The 17,477-nt window shown below is 36.2% G+C and overlaps 1 protein-coding gene across 1 annotated transcript in view; it reads right to left on the bottom strand.

Annotated features, from left to right (window-relative positions):
- LOC138691011 (cadherin-AgCad1-like) overlaps positions 1-17,477 on the bottom strand; it is a 318,553-nt gene that overhangs the window by 25,949 nt on the left and 275,127 nt on the right. Inside the window, exon 28 of the mRNA XM_069812651.1 lies at positions 9,531-9,694. Within this exon, the coding sequence (XP_069668752.1) occupies positions 9,531-9,694 (164 nt within the window). The remainder of the gene's footprint in view (positions 1-9,530; positions 9,695-17,477) is intronic.

Raw genomic sequence — 17,477 nt, 5'->3', positions numbered from 1 at the left:
AAATAGTATGTACTGTATACAGTACATTAAAATTTCTCATACATATTCAACATTATATTTTACAATACAGTACAGTAGACAGTGAGACTGTTTACAGTATTCATCCAGAGAGAAATCATACCAGTAAATGTTTTGTAAATGAAATAAAGATCAGTCACTGTACCACTTCACCCTACACAAAGAAATGTAGAATTGTTGATTGTTTATTGTTAATTTTGAATATCTTAGATTCAATATGCATCAGTAGTTCAGAAGTCATTTCGAGTCCCTCTGCATCATTCTTCTGAAGAAAAAATTGCTTCAACTCTTCAGCATGTTCCATAGCCTCACTGAAATTAACCGGTGGCCGTTCCTCTTCTTCCCCTCCTGCTCCTTCTTCTCCATCACTATGGTCACTGGGGTACACTGTCGCTGACTGCTGCATGAGTTTATGAGTTCTGCAACATCAGTACGGTACTCTGGTCCACTGTTGAAACATTTTCATCAATTGTAATGTAATCTGACCCCTCTTCTCCATACATCCTCAAAAGTTTATTCAGTTGGGCTACTGTTACTTTTTGTGGTGTCAGTGTTGGTTGAGTTGGAAGTTTCATAGCAAGGAAATCCAGCTTTAAGAAAGCAGTTTCGAACAGTTTGAGGACATTGATACTGACCGACAGCTGGCTCGCTGATTTTGCCATCTCCATATTTGCCAACAGATGTCTTACAACACACTGACGATAGTGAACCTTCAAATTCTTTATTACGCCTGATCAAGTGGTTGGCAGGCTGATGTTGTGTTGGGTGGAAAGAAGACCAGTTTTATGTTTTCCAATGCAATATCAGGGTGAGATGAAGCATTGTTTAAAAACAAAATGATATTTCTCTTCTGTCTTCCCATCTTCCTGTCTAATCTGCCAATCCATTCTGTCATCAGGTTTCGAGTCATCCAAGCTTTGTGATTTGAGTGCCACTCTATATTCATTCTGTTTATGTCGACTCCTCCTTTAAAGCACCTTGGCCTCTGCGTCTTTCCGATAATTAATGGTGTTTCAAACTCACCTATCATATTTACACATAGCATTACTGTCAACCTCTCTTTAGAAATTTTACCACCACTGCATTTTTCACTTTTCAAATACATTTTTTTGTCTGGCAATGCTCGTAAAAAAGACCCATTTCATCACAGTTGAAAATGTCTCACTCATCAAACCCTTCACACATATCAGTAAATTTACTTTTCCAGGCAGATGCAATCTCTGGATCAACAGAAGCAGATTCACCACATACACTTTTGTAGGAAATATTGTGTCATGACCGAAACTTGTCTAGCCAACCACCTGAAGCTTTAAAATTAGAATAACCCAACTCTTTTGCAATTTCTAAGGCTTTCTCTCTAATCAAGGTCCCAGCATGCTCTAGCATGGCAGAACCATTCATATGTCAATGGCAAGCCCCTCAGTTTTAGGAAAATCTCTTTTTATGTTCTCATTTGCATTCTCAGTGTATGATTTTAAAATAACATCCTTGTTTTTCAAAATTTCACTAACCTGAGTTTTTCACACATTAAACTTTGTGGCCAGCTCACGAACACTTAATTTCTCCTTCTCACTATGCTTTACAATATCCACTTTTTCTTTTAGTGACAAACGTTTACGTTTTTGTGACATTTTTAATGTGACTGTACTTCCGAACACTCAACTTGACAAACTAAGAAAGGACGGACAGTATCACAACTAACAACTGTGCTGTTTACCTTCAATAAAGTACAAGAACGTTCAAATGCACAATAATGATTGTTGCAAAGAATTCCGTTAGAATTCCGTTTAATTTACAACTGTCTTTTTCTTTTTTTTCTTTCATGCTGTCCGTTATTTGAAAGTTTTAATAAGTTGTTGGGAGAGACATTTCAGTGTCGGCGTTTGTTATTGAGAATGTCCGCTATTTGGAAGAATTTTATCATAAGGGCCAATGTTATTGGGGAATTTTAAAATGTCCGCTACTGAGAGGAGTCTGCTATTGGGAAGTGTCCGTTAAGGAAAGTTTCACTGTATACGGTTTGAAAGGTCTCTTTGAGTACTAGATTGTGCGTGGGTTTAATTAAAGTTGCGTAATAATAAAATGGCGGCAACCTCCAGAAATAGGTGTGGTGTTATCATTGCTTACGAGATTATATACAAGCTGGCGCATAGCACGATCGAGAGTGGGTCTCTGAGCATCATGACAATTTCTGCCACTAGGTTCGCCTCGCAATCCTATTAAATGATGAATAGTTCCATTACTAAGCATTGTGTATCGTAAAAATTCTTTGATTAATTTTGCATTACTGATCGAGTACGGAGATTACAAACATAACAAGCATATTAAAGTCTTATTTGAGATTTATTGATGCAGATTTTCAGCGTCATTTGATGGAATTTACAATTTTGTTTCCCGAAAGTCTGAATTTGTTCAATTAAAAATTTTGCTTCCAAACTACATTGTTCATCTGGTTCATTTACTTTGGCAAGTTGATTGTTTTCAGTTCCGTGTTTTTCCTTTAGATTTCGTTTCCTCTAATTTGTTATAATTGCTGAAAGTAAACTACTGGTGTCTTCTACTTTCAGACATTATTATTATTATTATTATTATTATTATTATTATTATTATCATCATCATCATCATTATTAAACTAGTACAGTTCTTAGTTTGTCTTGCCTTAAGACAATCAGTAGCATTATTCAAGGAAAAGAGTATGATTTACCATCATCATTTATAGCGGCGAAATATTCCATGACAATGGTTAATTATTACTGCTGAATATTGACACATATACGATTTGCATTATTTAGGATACAACATACACAGCAATGCGATTTTAATGTTGAGCATGCCGAGTTTAGTGTAACTCACTCCACTCATCCTCCAAGCCAAATCAAATATTACAACGACATTACGAGTAATAAATAAATGAATAATAATTAGCCTATTACAATTATTCGTTGTGATAAAGTGCAATTATCACTGCATGGTGTACCGAAGATTTTACTTTATGTTTTCATTAAATTGACATGTCATGAGTGACGACAGAAAACAGCTCTGGGGAGTGAGATGAAGACATTATTAAAAATGAAATGGGGATCAGGAAGACCAGATGCGCATGTGCCTATGGGCGGCAAAAAAAAAAAAAAATCGTCCCTGAGATATTTGTTTATGTTTTGGGAAATGGTCAAATTCGAAAACCATTTCTAATCACATATATTGCAGACTAACTTACTAATTAATTTAATTCTAACTCCTAATTTAAAAACTGTTTACAAACACTAAAATATCATAGCATTTGCTATTACTATCCACTACAGGTTAATCAACAGGACTATTAGATATTTATTTCACCACTGCAAGGTGTGCAAGAAAAATCGCACAATTGTACTAATCATGTATTGTGGCTACTGTTTGCATTAGTAAAAATCAAAACACTTCAATGTCAATCTATTTTTAAAAAAGAAAGGGGTAAGTTAGGCCCACTTACAAATGATTAAATTATGAAGTCAGGGAAATGGAAGATAATACAGTACCTTAATGCACTGGAATAATAATAATAATAATAATAATAATAATAATAATAATAATAATAATAATAATAATAATAATAATAATAATAATAATAAATACGTGAAAAGGGTAGGTTCATGTAAAATATATTAAGTTTCTTTCATTATTTCCGAAAAGGTACGATGTATGAATTGAACAACAGGAAGTAGTACCTTAGTTTATAATATGTAATATCTTTTAATATCAAGAATGACAACCATTCATTTTAATATAATTGAGACGTAGAAGTTTTGAAATTACAGTGAAACCTGTCTAAAGCGGCCATCTGAAGTTACCTTGTAAAATGGCCATTTTATCAGGTGGCCGCTTGATTAAGGTTGCGATTTTTTTTTTTATGAATCAGGATGAAAATACTGAATTTCACTGACTTTTTAGTACTGTGCGCGTACAACAATCATGCATATTAATGTCAGCCTGTTCTATTCTTGCAACTATCCATTTCAAAACTTGCTTGCGGTACCTCAGTTTAAATGACTGGATAATACCTTGATCAAGGGACTGGAGGTGTGATGTATTTGGGGAAGAAACGCCAATTTCATGGATCACATTGCGATTTTGTCGTTTAATCTTGGAATTGAAATCGCATAGCTAATTCTCAAACAATGATGATGTCATCCAAGCTTTATTGTTGGCAGTTCACTTCACCTCCAATAAGCCCACGTCAACATTTTTCAAACAAACAAAAGAGCAGGGTTAGTCTGTCTTTTGCCAACTTTCCCCCTTTACACTCTTTTTTCTTAAAATTTAAGTTTTGTTAGGGAGGGCCTGAAAAAAAAACCTGTTTCGTTAACACTGTAAATGTCTCTGAGTTCATATTCCGCAAGAATTGAAGGCAGTTTGTTTTTTTCATTCTTCAATAACATTGGTTGCAATGTCACCTCCTTCACCAGACACAGAACGAAATGCAATGTTATGCCGTTTTCTAAAGCACTCTAACCACCCATTACTAGCAACAAAATTTCTTACATCGAGTTCTTTGGAAATTTCAAGAGCTTTCTCTTGAATCATAAGCCCACTTATTGCCAATTTCTTCGCCCTCGCACACTTGAACCATTCGTAAACAAAATAATTCACATTACTAAACACAGATTCTCTCTTCCTCCCATTCTTTTAATATTTCATCTTTATTCTTAATTATACCGTTTATTTGTGTCCTTCCACATTTGAATATTTCTGCAATTTTTCTCACTTTCTTCAACCATTTTTCGTCTCACCTCTAAACTTAACACCACTATAAATTTATTGTTAGACATGATTTTTCTCTCAAACTAACTTCACAGTTCCTCTGAATCAAGTGAATGAAAAGAAGAAAAATTCGTAAAAGCTGGTCCATATAGAGAAAGATAGAAAGAAAATAACAAAAAAAATTCGAATGGTTAACTACCTAAAACATACTGTGAAATTTTCGATAGAAAAAGTTCGTGTTTCAATCCTTAAAAAACGAATAAGAATTTATAGCTGTGCAGGGTCGGAGTGGAAAGTGACAAAAGAGTCATAAAACAGTAATCAACTAACCCCAAGATATGGAGGGTGTACTGTTGTACGCTTAGCTATTGCTTCCTGTCCTCTAACCGTCGAAAAAATAGGTCAGACAGTATCCGTGAAAAGTTTTTTGTTGGACAGTGACCGTTATAGTCAGGTTCCAATCCAAATAGACCCCGGCCGCTGGCCGGGAAAATCCAATTGGTTCCAGAGAAAATTGGCCTTTTGGCCTGGTGGCCGTTTAAATGAAGTGACCGCAAAGGCAGGTTTCACTGTATGTCTATTGACCATAAATTATTGTACGAAACATTTAATAAGCAACAGTGAGTCCTTTAAATGTCCCAAATGTCAATGTCATTTAAGTCTTCTGCTATGAATATCTAGAACCGAACAGCGCCCTGAGCGGCGGAATTGGCATTATGAGGAACCACTTTAGACCCGTATTTCAAGCGCTATGCGCCAGCTTGTATAATCTCGTAAGCAACGGGTGCTATCTTTTGGGCTATATCTCTGGAATGAGTGAGAGTGGCTCAACGAACCACAAGTCATGAATGCCTGCATCATTCAAAAGTTAATTTTGTGAGTGGCACAACATCACAATGACTGGCAGATCTGCAAAAGAAAAGCAGCGAGCCTACTGAAAACGTAATAAAGAGAAGGAAGGGAAACCAGAAAAGCTGAAGAAAATCTCAGAGATGGCGCAGAAAGATCTAAAGATTGGAGAGACAACATCTATTCCGACATAAAATCTATCAGTGATACCAATGGTATCGGCATCAAGAAGTGTGGAAATGAATTGCCAACTGTCTACACAGAGGTCAGCATGTGAATATCTGCTGTTTGCTCTGTGTCTTGACTGGACACCTCTCAGGTATACTTGATAAGTGGCGAGTTCATCATGGCAGAGCACGTCGAATCTAGCAAAATAAGGGATAAGGAGATCCACCCTGGTAATCCATGGCATGATAAATACTTTATGTCTACAACGACCATACAACATGTCTACTGTGTAACACAGTTACGACAGCAAGCGATATAATATTGAACACACTACAAGCTAGGTACATGGCCACGAATTATGAATTAAGAGGATGAGGTATTTTTTGAATTGTTATAGCCTATTTTATGTTATAGACAACTTATATTTTATCGATATCTTAAAATGCTCATTTAAGCTAACTTTGATTTATATTGTAGATTTAATAGTTCAACGTTTTACTTTTGTACTTTATTACTTTTTTAATGGTTCATGCAGGACACGGACATCTAGGTTCAGAATCAAACTCTGTTCTAGCTAGCTACAAAACTGAATAATTAATTACGAGAGAATACCGGAAATTCTCAGAAGAATGTTTTGTAAAACCATCCTTGCAAATAACTGTTGAGATAACTCCAAGAAAAGCTGCCAAATTTAACGTGATCAACCTCTTAGCTCGAACTGTGACTCGCCATATAGAAAAACTTAGTTCAGATGTCGAACAACAATTGAAGAGCTTGCTGGAAAAAAAGATCTCAGTTAAAAAACCTTGTTCTGGGAAAACAACCGATCAAAGATATGGAGACAATTTTTTTGTTGATAAAATTTTATTATTTGTGAATGTAACCATTCTTTAAAATAGCTTATATTCTCCCATTATACAACTTGTAGTTTAAGAAATTAAGATATTGCCACAATAAAGACATTTTAGAGACACAGCCGAAGTCGTTTTTCTATCAATCCATTTATTGATGAGAAATGTGAACCACATGTGTTTATTACAAATTATATATTTACTGAAAAAATGAGAAATAACATCTTTTTCCATTCTGATGATTTTAAGGAACATTTTCTTTAACAGAAATTAAATTAATGATTAATATTTTAGAATCACAGACTTATGTCTTTAGCGTCAGCAAAGATAAGTTCATTATCAGAAATGTCACAAACACCATCTGAGAATTCTTCTTCATGAAGCTGCTCAAACCACTGTATTTCTTCACTTGACAAGAATTCATATAATGACCTTATATTCTTCAGTTTTGCTGGTTTCATTTTGTTTTTGGCACCAATGGTAATGTGCCAGCAAAGTCCTCAGGAAATTTGAATCTCTTGATCAGGAAAGAAAAACGCACATACACTCCATTACAATTTTCTCCTGCTAGAAGAACCCTCATGTTTTCGGTATTGAATCTTGCCATATTTCTAAATAGAAAAAGTGTCTCCTTTTGTCTTACATTTCTTTTCAAACCTTTTCTTTAATGAGCTTCCCACTATTTTATTATTCCATTTCCATGGATTAATTCTTAAGTTTGAATGTAGATGGAATGGAATGGATTGGAATTTTCGGGAGGGGGGCACTATGACCCAGCACTGCGACCTTTTACGATCTATTGTGCTAACTCAAGCTAGGCACATTCCCAAACCCAGATTGGCTGACTACACTAAGGTCGCTGTGTTTTGAATAGGCAACTCTCCTCATTCCTAGGCCAGCACCAGCTGGCGTTCAGAGAATGCTATGAAATGATGACGAAATGGAGAAATGTTGATGGAATGATGACATAGATGTTAATATGGACAAATGGGAGAACACTGAGAAAATGCCAAGTGCGATCTTGTCCACCACAAGTGTCATTATGAATTTTTAAATGAAAAATCCCAGGCCTGACCGGGACTCGAATCCAGACCGTCTGCGTGACAGACTGAAGGTCTGACCACTCAGTCACCATAGGGGACTTGATTGAGATGATTGTGTATTTAAAATCTTAATATATAAAAGTGAATGTGGATATGTATGTATGTATGTATGTATGTATGTATGTATGTATGTATGTATGTATGTATGTATGTATGTATGTGTGTGTATGTGTGTGTGTATGTATGTATGTATGTATGTATGTATGTATGTATGTATGTATGTATGTATGTATGTATGTATGTATGTTCTCTATACAAATCTACACACTTTGACATATGTGTCAAAGTTTGCACATTTAACCTTCATAACCAGGAGAAAAACATAGGCTACATTAAAATTGTGCAAATGGACGTTAAATTAATTTAAAAAATAAAAAAATAAAAATAAATACGATCAAGCGTTCATGTATAATATTAAAATGCAATCTTTGTAGTCAATTGTCCTTTATTATTGTCTGTTGTATTCAACATCGACTTTCATTAGACCATGAAAATTATAACACGAAACTAAATAACATTGTTGATACACATCATGAAGGCTAAAACTAGATAGTTCATGCAAAAATATCTTTACACAGTCCAGGACTGTATTATGAATTTCTCGATGCAATTGTAAAAGTAAGCAGACTGTTTTTAGTCAAACTAAATTCTTGAATTCTTTGAAACCACAAGAATCGCTGCCATATAATTTAATATTTAATATTGATTATTTAGAAGGTGAGCTAGCTTTATTTTGTTTTTGTTAAGGAAGGAGTATTTTATTATTTTAATATTTGATACACTTTTCTGTTTCCTTGATTTAGCAACACTGAATTGATACAGAAATATCAAGTGTGAGTACTTTTTGAAAAGCTTTTATTCAAAAATAAAAAAAAATATATCGGGTGTTCGATTTAAAATGAGAGAGTTGGAGTTACTTCCGGTTAAACCAGAAGTAGAAAAAACTCGGTAATACCATTATTGAGTTCTTAGTATATGGTTATCCCCACATACCAAGTTTCATGTCACTGAACCACATGCTTCAAAAGTTGGTACGGGAATTTTAACTAACCCTATATATAGATATTTATCGTCAGTTTACAAGTAAAACACAGTAAGTAAAAAATATTTCTTCTGAGAAAAAGACGTTTGAAGTTCTTGACAAAACTACATCCTCAAAATATTATTTTTAGTAAGTTATTTCTCTTTATGTGTATTTCATTTTCCAATTCTAGATTTATACACATACATTATATACATTATAAACGCCTTTTTCTCAGAAGTAATATTTTTGACTTAATGTATCTTGCTTGTAAACTGACAATATATATACAGCGCTTTTTTTCAGCCGGAACGGTCTGAAACATGTTCCAGTAAACTTTTTGCCATTACAAATTCCAATGAGATATATTTTATAAGCGAAATTGAAAATTAAAATTGTCGCCACTGCTGAGTCCAAGAGTTTACATTTTCTCATTATTATCGTTGGTGCAAAAGTAACTCATGCAATCTAGTGCTGCCATCTTCCGTTATTGATCCTGAAACTATAGCTCGAAATCGCAAAATTTCCATTATGCTTAAAATCGATGAGCTCCATTTGGAACTTACTGTGCCTAATATTTTTATACCTACGTTTTTGTTGTATAATGTGATCGAGTGATAGAGTTCCGGTAAACTTTTTTCCAGAAAAAAAGCACTGTATATATATATATATATATAGACACACACACACATTCTTACTTGGCTATAAATCTTCATCCATTACTGGACCATTGTGTATAAGAAATAAAATTCATAAAGCATATAAATTCAACAAACTTACCGTTCCATTACATCCCTTTCAATTGGTGCTTGCTTTTCTGTATCAATATAATATGTTGTAGCTGCAGCTTTACCATCAATTTTCACTCCATTTGAATCTCTCATTTCGCTAACTCCTTTCACATTGCCTTTGCATTCAAGCACATTTGAAAGGATTGTGGATATCTAGAAAAGAGACGTATTTACTTATAAATAAAGTAATATTTATATGTTAGAGAATTTTTTTAAGAAACAACAATTTAAAAGAAATGAGTTTATATTAAAATATTTTTCATTTCTCACTATTTATAATGTACTTCAACACTCTTAATTACTTGAATTGTGTATTAAATATACATGGCTATTTGAAAAGGATATAACATACACATTTAAAAACGAAAACCAAGAAGAACTAATGCTCGGCATAACACTATATTTTCCGTTCCTGCAGCATCTGTTTATTAATGTAAATAATTTCCCCTTCACCTATTGAAAAAAAAAAAAAAAAAAAAGACTAATTCAATTCAACTGTCTCTGGAAATATTTGTGACTCCTATCACTTATTCACTCATGTGGAGTAATGTTTTCGATTTCATTTTTAACCTCTTTCCTGATTAACTTGAATTAACTCGGTAGCTAACTGCCGTCAAAAGTTATTAACCCGAGTTAATTTGTGTGAAACCGATTTTCGCTTCTAAGGATTATTATCCTGAATTTATACATTTCCATCATTTAGTTCTTTTCCTCACTATATGACCACAGAAGTTAGTGTTACTACTACATCTGGTGTAGTGTTTTGTACTTATTCCTTGTGAGTGGAATTCAATGCTCGTATAACATCACACACAGTAGTGAGTAGACGCTAGTCAGTTTTGGCAGTTTTTGTTTGTGTTTTGTTGTGCTGTTTTATGTGAAGCTGGATTGTGTTAGTGATTCCGACAGTTCTGACGAGGAATATATTCCTGCAGAAGATTCAGGCAGTGAAACATCGGTATTAGAAGATGAAATTACAGACGAACTTATGCATTCAGATTGTCCTGTCTGCTAGATAGTGGGTCAGAGAGAAGACATCTGACATCATTTCTTCTGCACCTCCGAGATTCCCGTTAACAGCTGCTTCTTCCCTGAATTTTAATATTGTTCCCGATAATGACATTTCTCAAATTTAAAAATTATTCTTTAATAATGACCTAATCAACATTATAGTTGAGGAGACGATTCGGCATGCTAATCAGTGTCCACAGAATGTTGAAAATAATTCGTGGTGGCTCACTACAGACTCTGGAATACTGTACGTATACTTTTGAGCGTAGCAATACTGCAGAGCATTATTCATAAACCTGAAAAACAGACCTATGTACTGGCACAAAGATCCAATGACTACGACATTCTTCCCAAACACGCTCTCATATAGCAGATTTTTCGAACTGAAAAAATTCCTGCACTTAGCCAACAATGAGGACTACGATCCGGAAACTCACCCAAATTCAAAACTGAATAAAATTTGGCGTATTTTACGGAATCTTGAAGACAAATTAAAAAAATTATACACCCCAGACACAGTATAATTTACTGTTCTTGATAATGACTACAAGGATCTCTCAATGTCTAGCCAAGTAGTCATGGTCATGACACTCATGAAACCTTTACTTGGCCGGGGCTATTGCCTTACAATGGACAATTTTTACATGTCACCCCAGTTATCTGACATGCTCAGACACTTACGGGACTGTGAGAATGAGCAGGAAAGATATGCTGCCAGGACTGAAGACAAGGAAGCTGAGGAAGGGCAAAACTGTGGTCTTCTGGAGGGACAAGAACATTGCCCTCAGGTGCAAGGATAAAAAAGATGTGGTGCTTCTTAGCACAGTATACAGCACTGAGATGGTCGTCATCAAGCATGATTTGAAGCTGAAAATAATGGTCAACTATAACAACACAATGTGAGAACCAGCACTTGGCAGCTTATCGAGTCCCGCAAAAGAGTGGAAAGCAATATTATAAGATCTTCTTTCATCTTCTCGAGTTGGCCCTGTGAAATTTCTACATTCTGTATACAAAATCTGGAGTCTGAAAGACACCCTTGGATTATTCAATGGTAATCGCACAACTCACTTTGCTTATGGGTAGACATTTTCTAGAAGTTATTCCACCAACTCCGAAGAAGAACAGCCCAACCAGACAGAGTTTCATGTGTAGTAGTGTGAGGAATGCAAAACAAAAAAAAAATCGACGCGAGAGCAGATACTACTGTCCAGAATGCAATGTGCCCCTGTGCATAATACCATGCTTTCGAGTCTATCACACAACAAGCAAAACTTAATGCTTTCATAACAGCACTGGTATTGTACCCCATAAATTAATCCACAGAAAACGTAAGTTGCTAAATACATTAATGTTTCTGAAAAGTGTAACACCCAGAAAGAATGGTCTGAACGACTCCAAACTCGGGAGATGCATAGAACAGTGTACCACTAATAATTTATTACGTTTCCGGAGAGATGGCGTACACATAGGCTCAACAGTGACGTCTCTTGTGTCATCAGCAAGATCAGTGTTATGCCTTGCTCAGTCGGTGCAGAGCTCCAAACGAAGTGGAAACGTGAAAGCTAGTATAGGTATGCCTCGTCGATGTGGAAGGGCGCAATATCGTCATACCGTGACATTTCAGCTCACACAGGGCATGCTGCTACGACAGTGATGCGTGTGTGGAACCAGTGGATAGAAGAGGGTCATACGCAGAGACGAGCGGGTACTGGACCACGTAATGTGACCACAGCACGGGATGACAGCCATCTTGTCCGATAGGCATGATGGACCATACAGCTTCATCCACAGTGTTGAGTCGATGTTGGAGCACTGCAATGGGTGTGGACCTGTCTGCGTCAACGGTTCGTCGCCGTCTTTTGAGGGCTGGACTAGTGGCTCGCAAACCATTGAGTCGACTTTCATTGTCCAGAAACCACCAACTCCTCAGACTGCAATGGGCACGTGAATGCCGTCATTGGCATGTTGAGTGGCAAAATGTAGTGTTTTTGGACAAGTCCCGCTTCAAGTTGTCCTACAATGATGGCCGCATACGTATTAGACACTACCGTGGTGAACGCAATCTGAGAGCCTGCATTGTTGAGCAGCATAGTGGAAAAACGCCTAGTGTGATGATTTGGGGCACCACTGGATACAATATGCGATCTCGCCTCCTACGTATTCAGGGCAATCTGAACAGCAGCCACTACATTAGGGAGGTTTTAGAGCTCGAGATACTGCCCCTCTTTCAAGCAATTTCAATGCCATATTTCAGCAGGACATGTGGCGAGGATTGTGCAAGCCTTCTTCAAAGAATGACGGGTATCACTGCTTCCCTGGTCTGCATGCTAACCAGACATGTCGCCTATCGAACATGTTTGGAATATGATTGGTCGGCAACTTGTTCGTCATGGTCCTCCAGCACCCACTCTTGACGCTTTGTGGACTCGCATACAAACTGCATGGAGGGAGATTCCCCAGGAGCAATATCTAGGCCCTCTTTGATTCCATGCCACAATGCTTAGAGGCTCTGATTGCAGCACATGGAGTTTTCATACCATACTGAAATCTCACGGTCATAGATCAGGTACAATTCTGTAATTCTAATCATATGTGTATTGTCATGTACCTAATCTGTGGTATCAATTTCATTTCAGTCACATGTATCCTTCTTGATATTGCAATTTCCACAAATATTAGTGTAGTTTAGGAGAAAATCAAAGTGGGACAACCACCAGAGCTGGAATCAAGAGAGGTAACTCGGGATAATAATTCAGGTATGAATGTACATGTATATTTTATAGTGATTTTTTAGGTATGTAAGGAAATTAGTGATGTATAAGGATTCTGTAATATTAAATTACCTCTAAACGAAAATTAAAAAAATATATATATTTTATTTTTCACAAAATTGGTAAAATATACAGTAAGGGAAGAGGTTAAAAATGTGGAAACATTAAATTTGAAATTAGAACTGAAATTAATTATAATAAAATAAAGCGAGACAAAATGGAAAATTAGGTCAAACCAAAAGGATGGCCAGGGCAAAGTTATAAAATCGGAGAGTTCCACTCAAAACAGGAGTTGATGTCGCCTATGCGTAGGAAAGGGGACTCGTGCTCACTCGGGCATGGATTCAAAACCGACTTGACTTGATTATCTGTATGCATTTTTCCGAGATTTTCTCCAATTGTATCTCGAATATCAGATAACAGCCATTGATGAAAGCATAGATCACTCAGACGTAAGTCAATTTTTTATTTTTATACACACAACTCAGATCTGCTCAACGTGTGTTCTCTTCAAGGAACTACAAGAGAAGGGTAAGTTAAAACTTCTGTTGATAAATTTGAAGGTTTTGAAAAATCTTCGACAATTGTAACAGATGGTGCACCAGTGATGGAAGGATGGAAGTCTGAGAGAATATGGCATAAACTGTCCTGCATTTCATTGTATTATTCAAAATACTCTTTATGACAAATCAGTAAAGCAGGATGAAATCCTTACAAATGTAGTCAATGTTATCAAAACATGATAGGGGATGGCAATAGAGCTCATTGACATCGCCAGTTATACACATTTTTTGAGTATATCATATCAGAATATGGAGACCTATTACAATCAAGTTGTATACAGAGATTTTTTGAAGTCAGAAAAGAAATCCCTGGTTTTCTTCAACAGTTCGTTCCATCAGACACTATATGAGTAATATACCTAGAAGGAGAGCTCGTAAGCGCTGATTTTCTTTGACAATCAACAGTAAATAAAGGGTTGGGATGTCATGAAAGATCACTAGTGAGTGCCAAAAATGTAATAATACGTGGCTCTGCTTCTTAATAGATGTGTATATGTGTGTGTCTGTGTGAGTGTAGGTATGTATGTGTCTGCTATGTAATGTATGTGTGTGGTTGTCTCACTTTGATTTTCTCCTAAACTACACCAATATTTGTGGAAACTGCAACACCAAGAAGAATACATGTGACTGAAATGAAATTGATACCACAGATTAGGTACATGACAATACACAAATGATTCAAGGAAATGGCCTTGTCTACTGCTAGCCATAAACCTACACTGTGACTCCGATACGTGGATGACACTTTCATAATCTGGTCTCATGGTGCCCAGCTATTAGATGGGTTCATAAAACATCTGAACTCACTCCGCCCTTCTATCCAGTTCACAATGGAAGTGGAACAGAACAAGTAGATGTACTGGTCACGAGGGACCAAGAGAAACTGGCTACCACAGTCTATCGGAAATCCACACATATGGGGAGATACCTCCATTTTGAGTCTAATCATTCTACACACATAAGAACAGGGCTATCTCCATCTGTCGTAAAGAATCCAACCTTCAAGATGAAGTACAGTCTCTCACCAAAACCTTTGTATGCAATGGTTACCCCTACAAATTCATCAATAGGACCATCAACAATAACCGAAAAAACAAGGACATTATTTCTGTTTTCCCTGAACCCCTGAGTACCAAGGGCACTTCCGAAAAATTAAAAAAAATTTCTAAGAAATATCATATCAGAACGGTCTTTAAATCAGAGAATACACTCTGCCAAGTCCTGTCCAACAACAAACCGAAGTCAGACCCTGCGGACACCAGAGACTGCATTTACAACATCCCTTGTGAATGCGGTCATATGTACATAGGGAGCGACTAGCAGATTCCTGTCCATGAGAATCAAAAACATAAGTACAACTTTAAACAATGCCTCACAGACAAATCCAGAATAGCCCAACATATGTAACTTTGAATCTGGGCACAGAATAAAGTGGGAAAACAGCTCCATCTTGCAAACTGAGTGTTCTCTGGTTCAGAGGAAGTACAAGGAAGCTGCACATATGAGTTTTTCAGATAACGCTATTAGCCAACCCAGTCTCATATGCAGGGGCGGCTCTACAATAAGAACTGCAGAGCTGCAGAACAGCCATTTACATGGACCTGTAAAATTAAAAATGTAAAACGTACTTTTATGTAATCTAGTTCAATGTTTCATTTATATTTCCAATTCATTCTTCTTTGATTCGAGATTTTACTGCCTGTAGGAGCCTTGAACTGCTCGAGAATTTTATCTGTACTGTACTTTTCGGATCTGTGATCGGCAGTTCCTGGAGCTCAACGTAGAGTAGTCGGTAACAGAAATCTGGTTTCCTTCACCGTCCCATAAGACTCCATAAGACTGCATTAGAGCTGCAACCGAAGCAGCTCTCTCTGAATATACAAAAGAACCGCCAACACCCTCATCTCTTTATGACCTGCATTAGGAGAACACATAGGCTTCTGGACTGCTGTATATCATTACAGTTTCAGTGTGTTATAGTACTGTGGGTGATGTGATGTGATTAGTCAGTGTGTCTAAGGAAATATTTTATATTTAAAATGAATGAAATGAAAACCTAATAGACCAACCCATTTCGAAATTAAAAGAGAAATTGTACGTTAACTTAAGAAATTAGGACGTCCTATACCAAATTTAAATATTGAAATTTCTGGAAAAAGTCGAGGAAAATCATGTAGCCTACTAGTCATTTTAATATCGAAATGTGTAATGGAAATGATTGGTTTTTTGCTGTGCTCATGAAAACACTTTCTCCCCCACCCATGTCTTCTGTTTGGAGAAGAAAATACATGGACAAAGACTGGAGTGAAGGATTTAGTTAATTTGACTTAAAAAAATATAAAAGCATGAAAATTCGAAAACTCATTTCAAGTCAAACAGATCTGTCACTGCTAGAGATATTAAAATATTCTAACACAACTTGATTCTGCGTATTGGATTAACATTCAGAAACAAGATGAAAATGTTTCTAAAAATAGGTATGGTCTATCTAAAATAATTAACTGTGTGAAATTCTGTGGCGCATTTGAATTAGTGATGTGAAGACTTGCCAAATCAGAAGATTTCAGGGTTTGACTGATTTTACTCCACATTTAGATTAAAATTTCAAAGATCATTTATAGGGCTCGTCACAATTCAAAGGAACTACAAAAACAATTCTAAATTAATTGCTGCATAGCAATAAAATTATCGAAGGAACTTAAAGAAGCTCATTATGCTGCAATAATAGCCAACGAAACAACGGACACTGCCACAAAATCACAATTAAATTAAAACTGTTTTAGTATACGTTACCTATTTTCTGTTACATCAAAGATGAAGTACCAGTAGAAAGTTTATGGAAATTACTCCTCATTCCCTTCAAAACATGATGCTGAAATCGCCTTTAAATCGAGAAAAATTCGTTCCAGTACCAGGAGTCAAAGAACCCGGGACCTCTCAGCTATGTGCGCTGAGCACTCTTTCCAACTGAACTATGCCAGGACATGATCCACGGTGCTGGCTGAACTCTTTTCATTGTAATGTTTACGGCCTACTACCTGCACTTAAACATACGTAAGTCATGTATGCAGGAGCGCATATTTAAATGACTTTATGGCCATATTCAACAACAGTTTGTGACAACTGTTAACATTTAATACATCACATATTCATTATATGAGGTCTTGCCACCCTCATTGAATATTATCACGACTACTATGAAGTAGTCAATGTGCATTATCACCTTTAAATCGAGAAAAATTTGTTCCGACACCGGGAATCGACCTCATATAATGAATATGTGATGTATATATGTTAGTAGTTGTCACAGACTGTTGTTGAATATGGCCACAAAGTCATTTAAATATGCGCTCCTGCATATATGACTTACATATGTTTAAATGCTGGTAGTAGGCCGTAAACATTACAATGAGAAGAGTTTAACCGGCACCGTGGATCGTGTCCTGGCATAGCTCAGTTGGAAAGAGCGTTCAGCACGCATAGCTGAGAGGTCCCGGGTTCGATTCCCGATGCTGGAACGAATTTTTCTCGATTTAAAGGTGATAATACACATTGACTACTTTATAGTAGTCGTGATAATATTCAATG

This window comes from Periplaneta americana, chromosome 16, assembly GCF_040183065.1.
Source record: "Periplaneta americana isolate PAMFEO1 chromosome 16, P.americana_PAMFEO1_priV1, whole genome shotgun sequence".
Classification (NCBI taxonomy): Eukaryota; Metazoa; Arthropoda; class Insecta; order Blattodea; family Blattidae; genus Periplaneta; species Periplaneta americana.
This window is presented reverse-complemented; position numbering and strand designations above follow the sequence as displayed.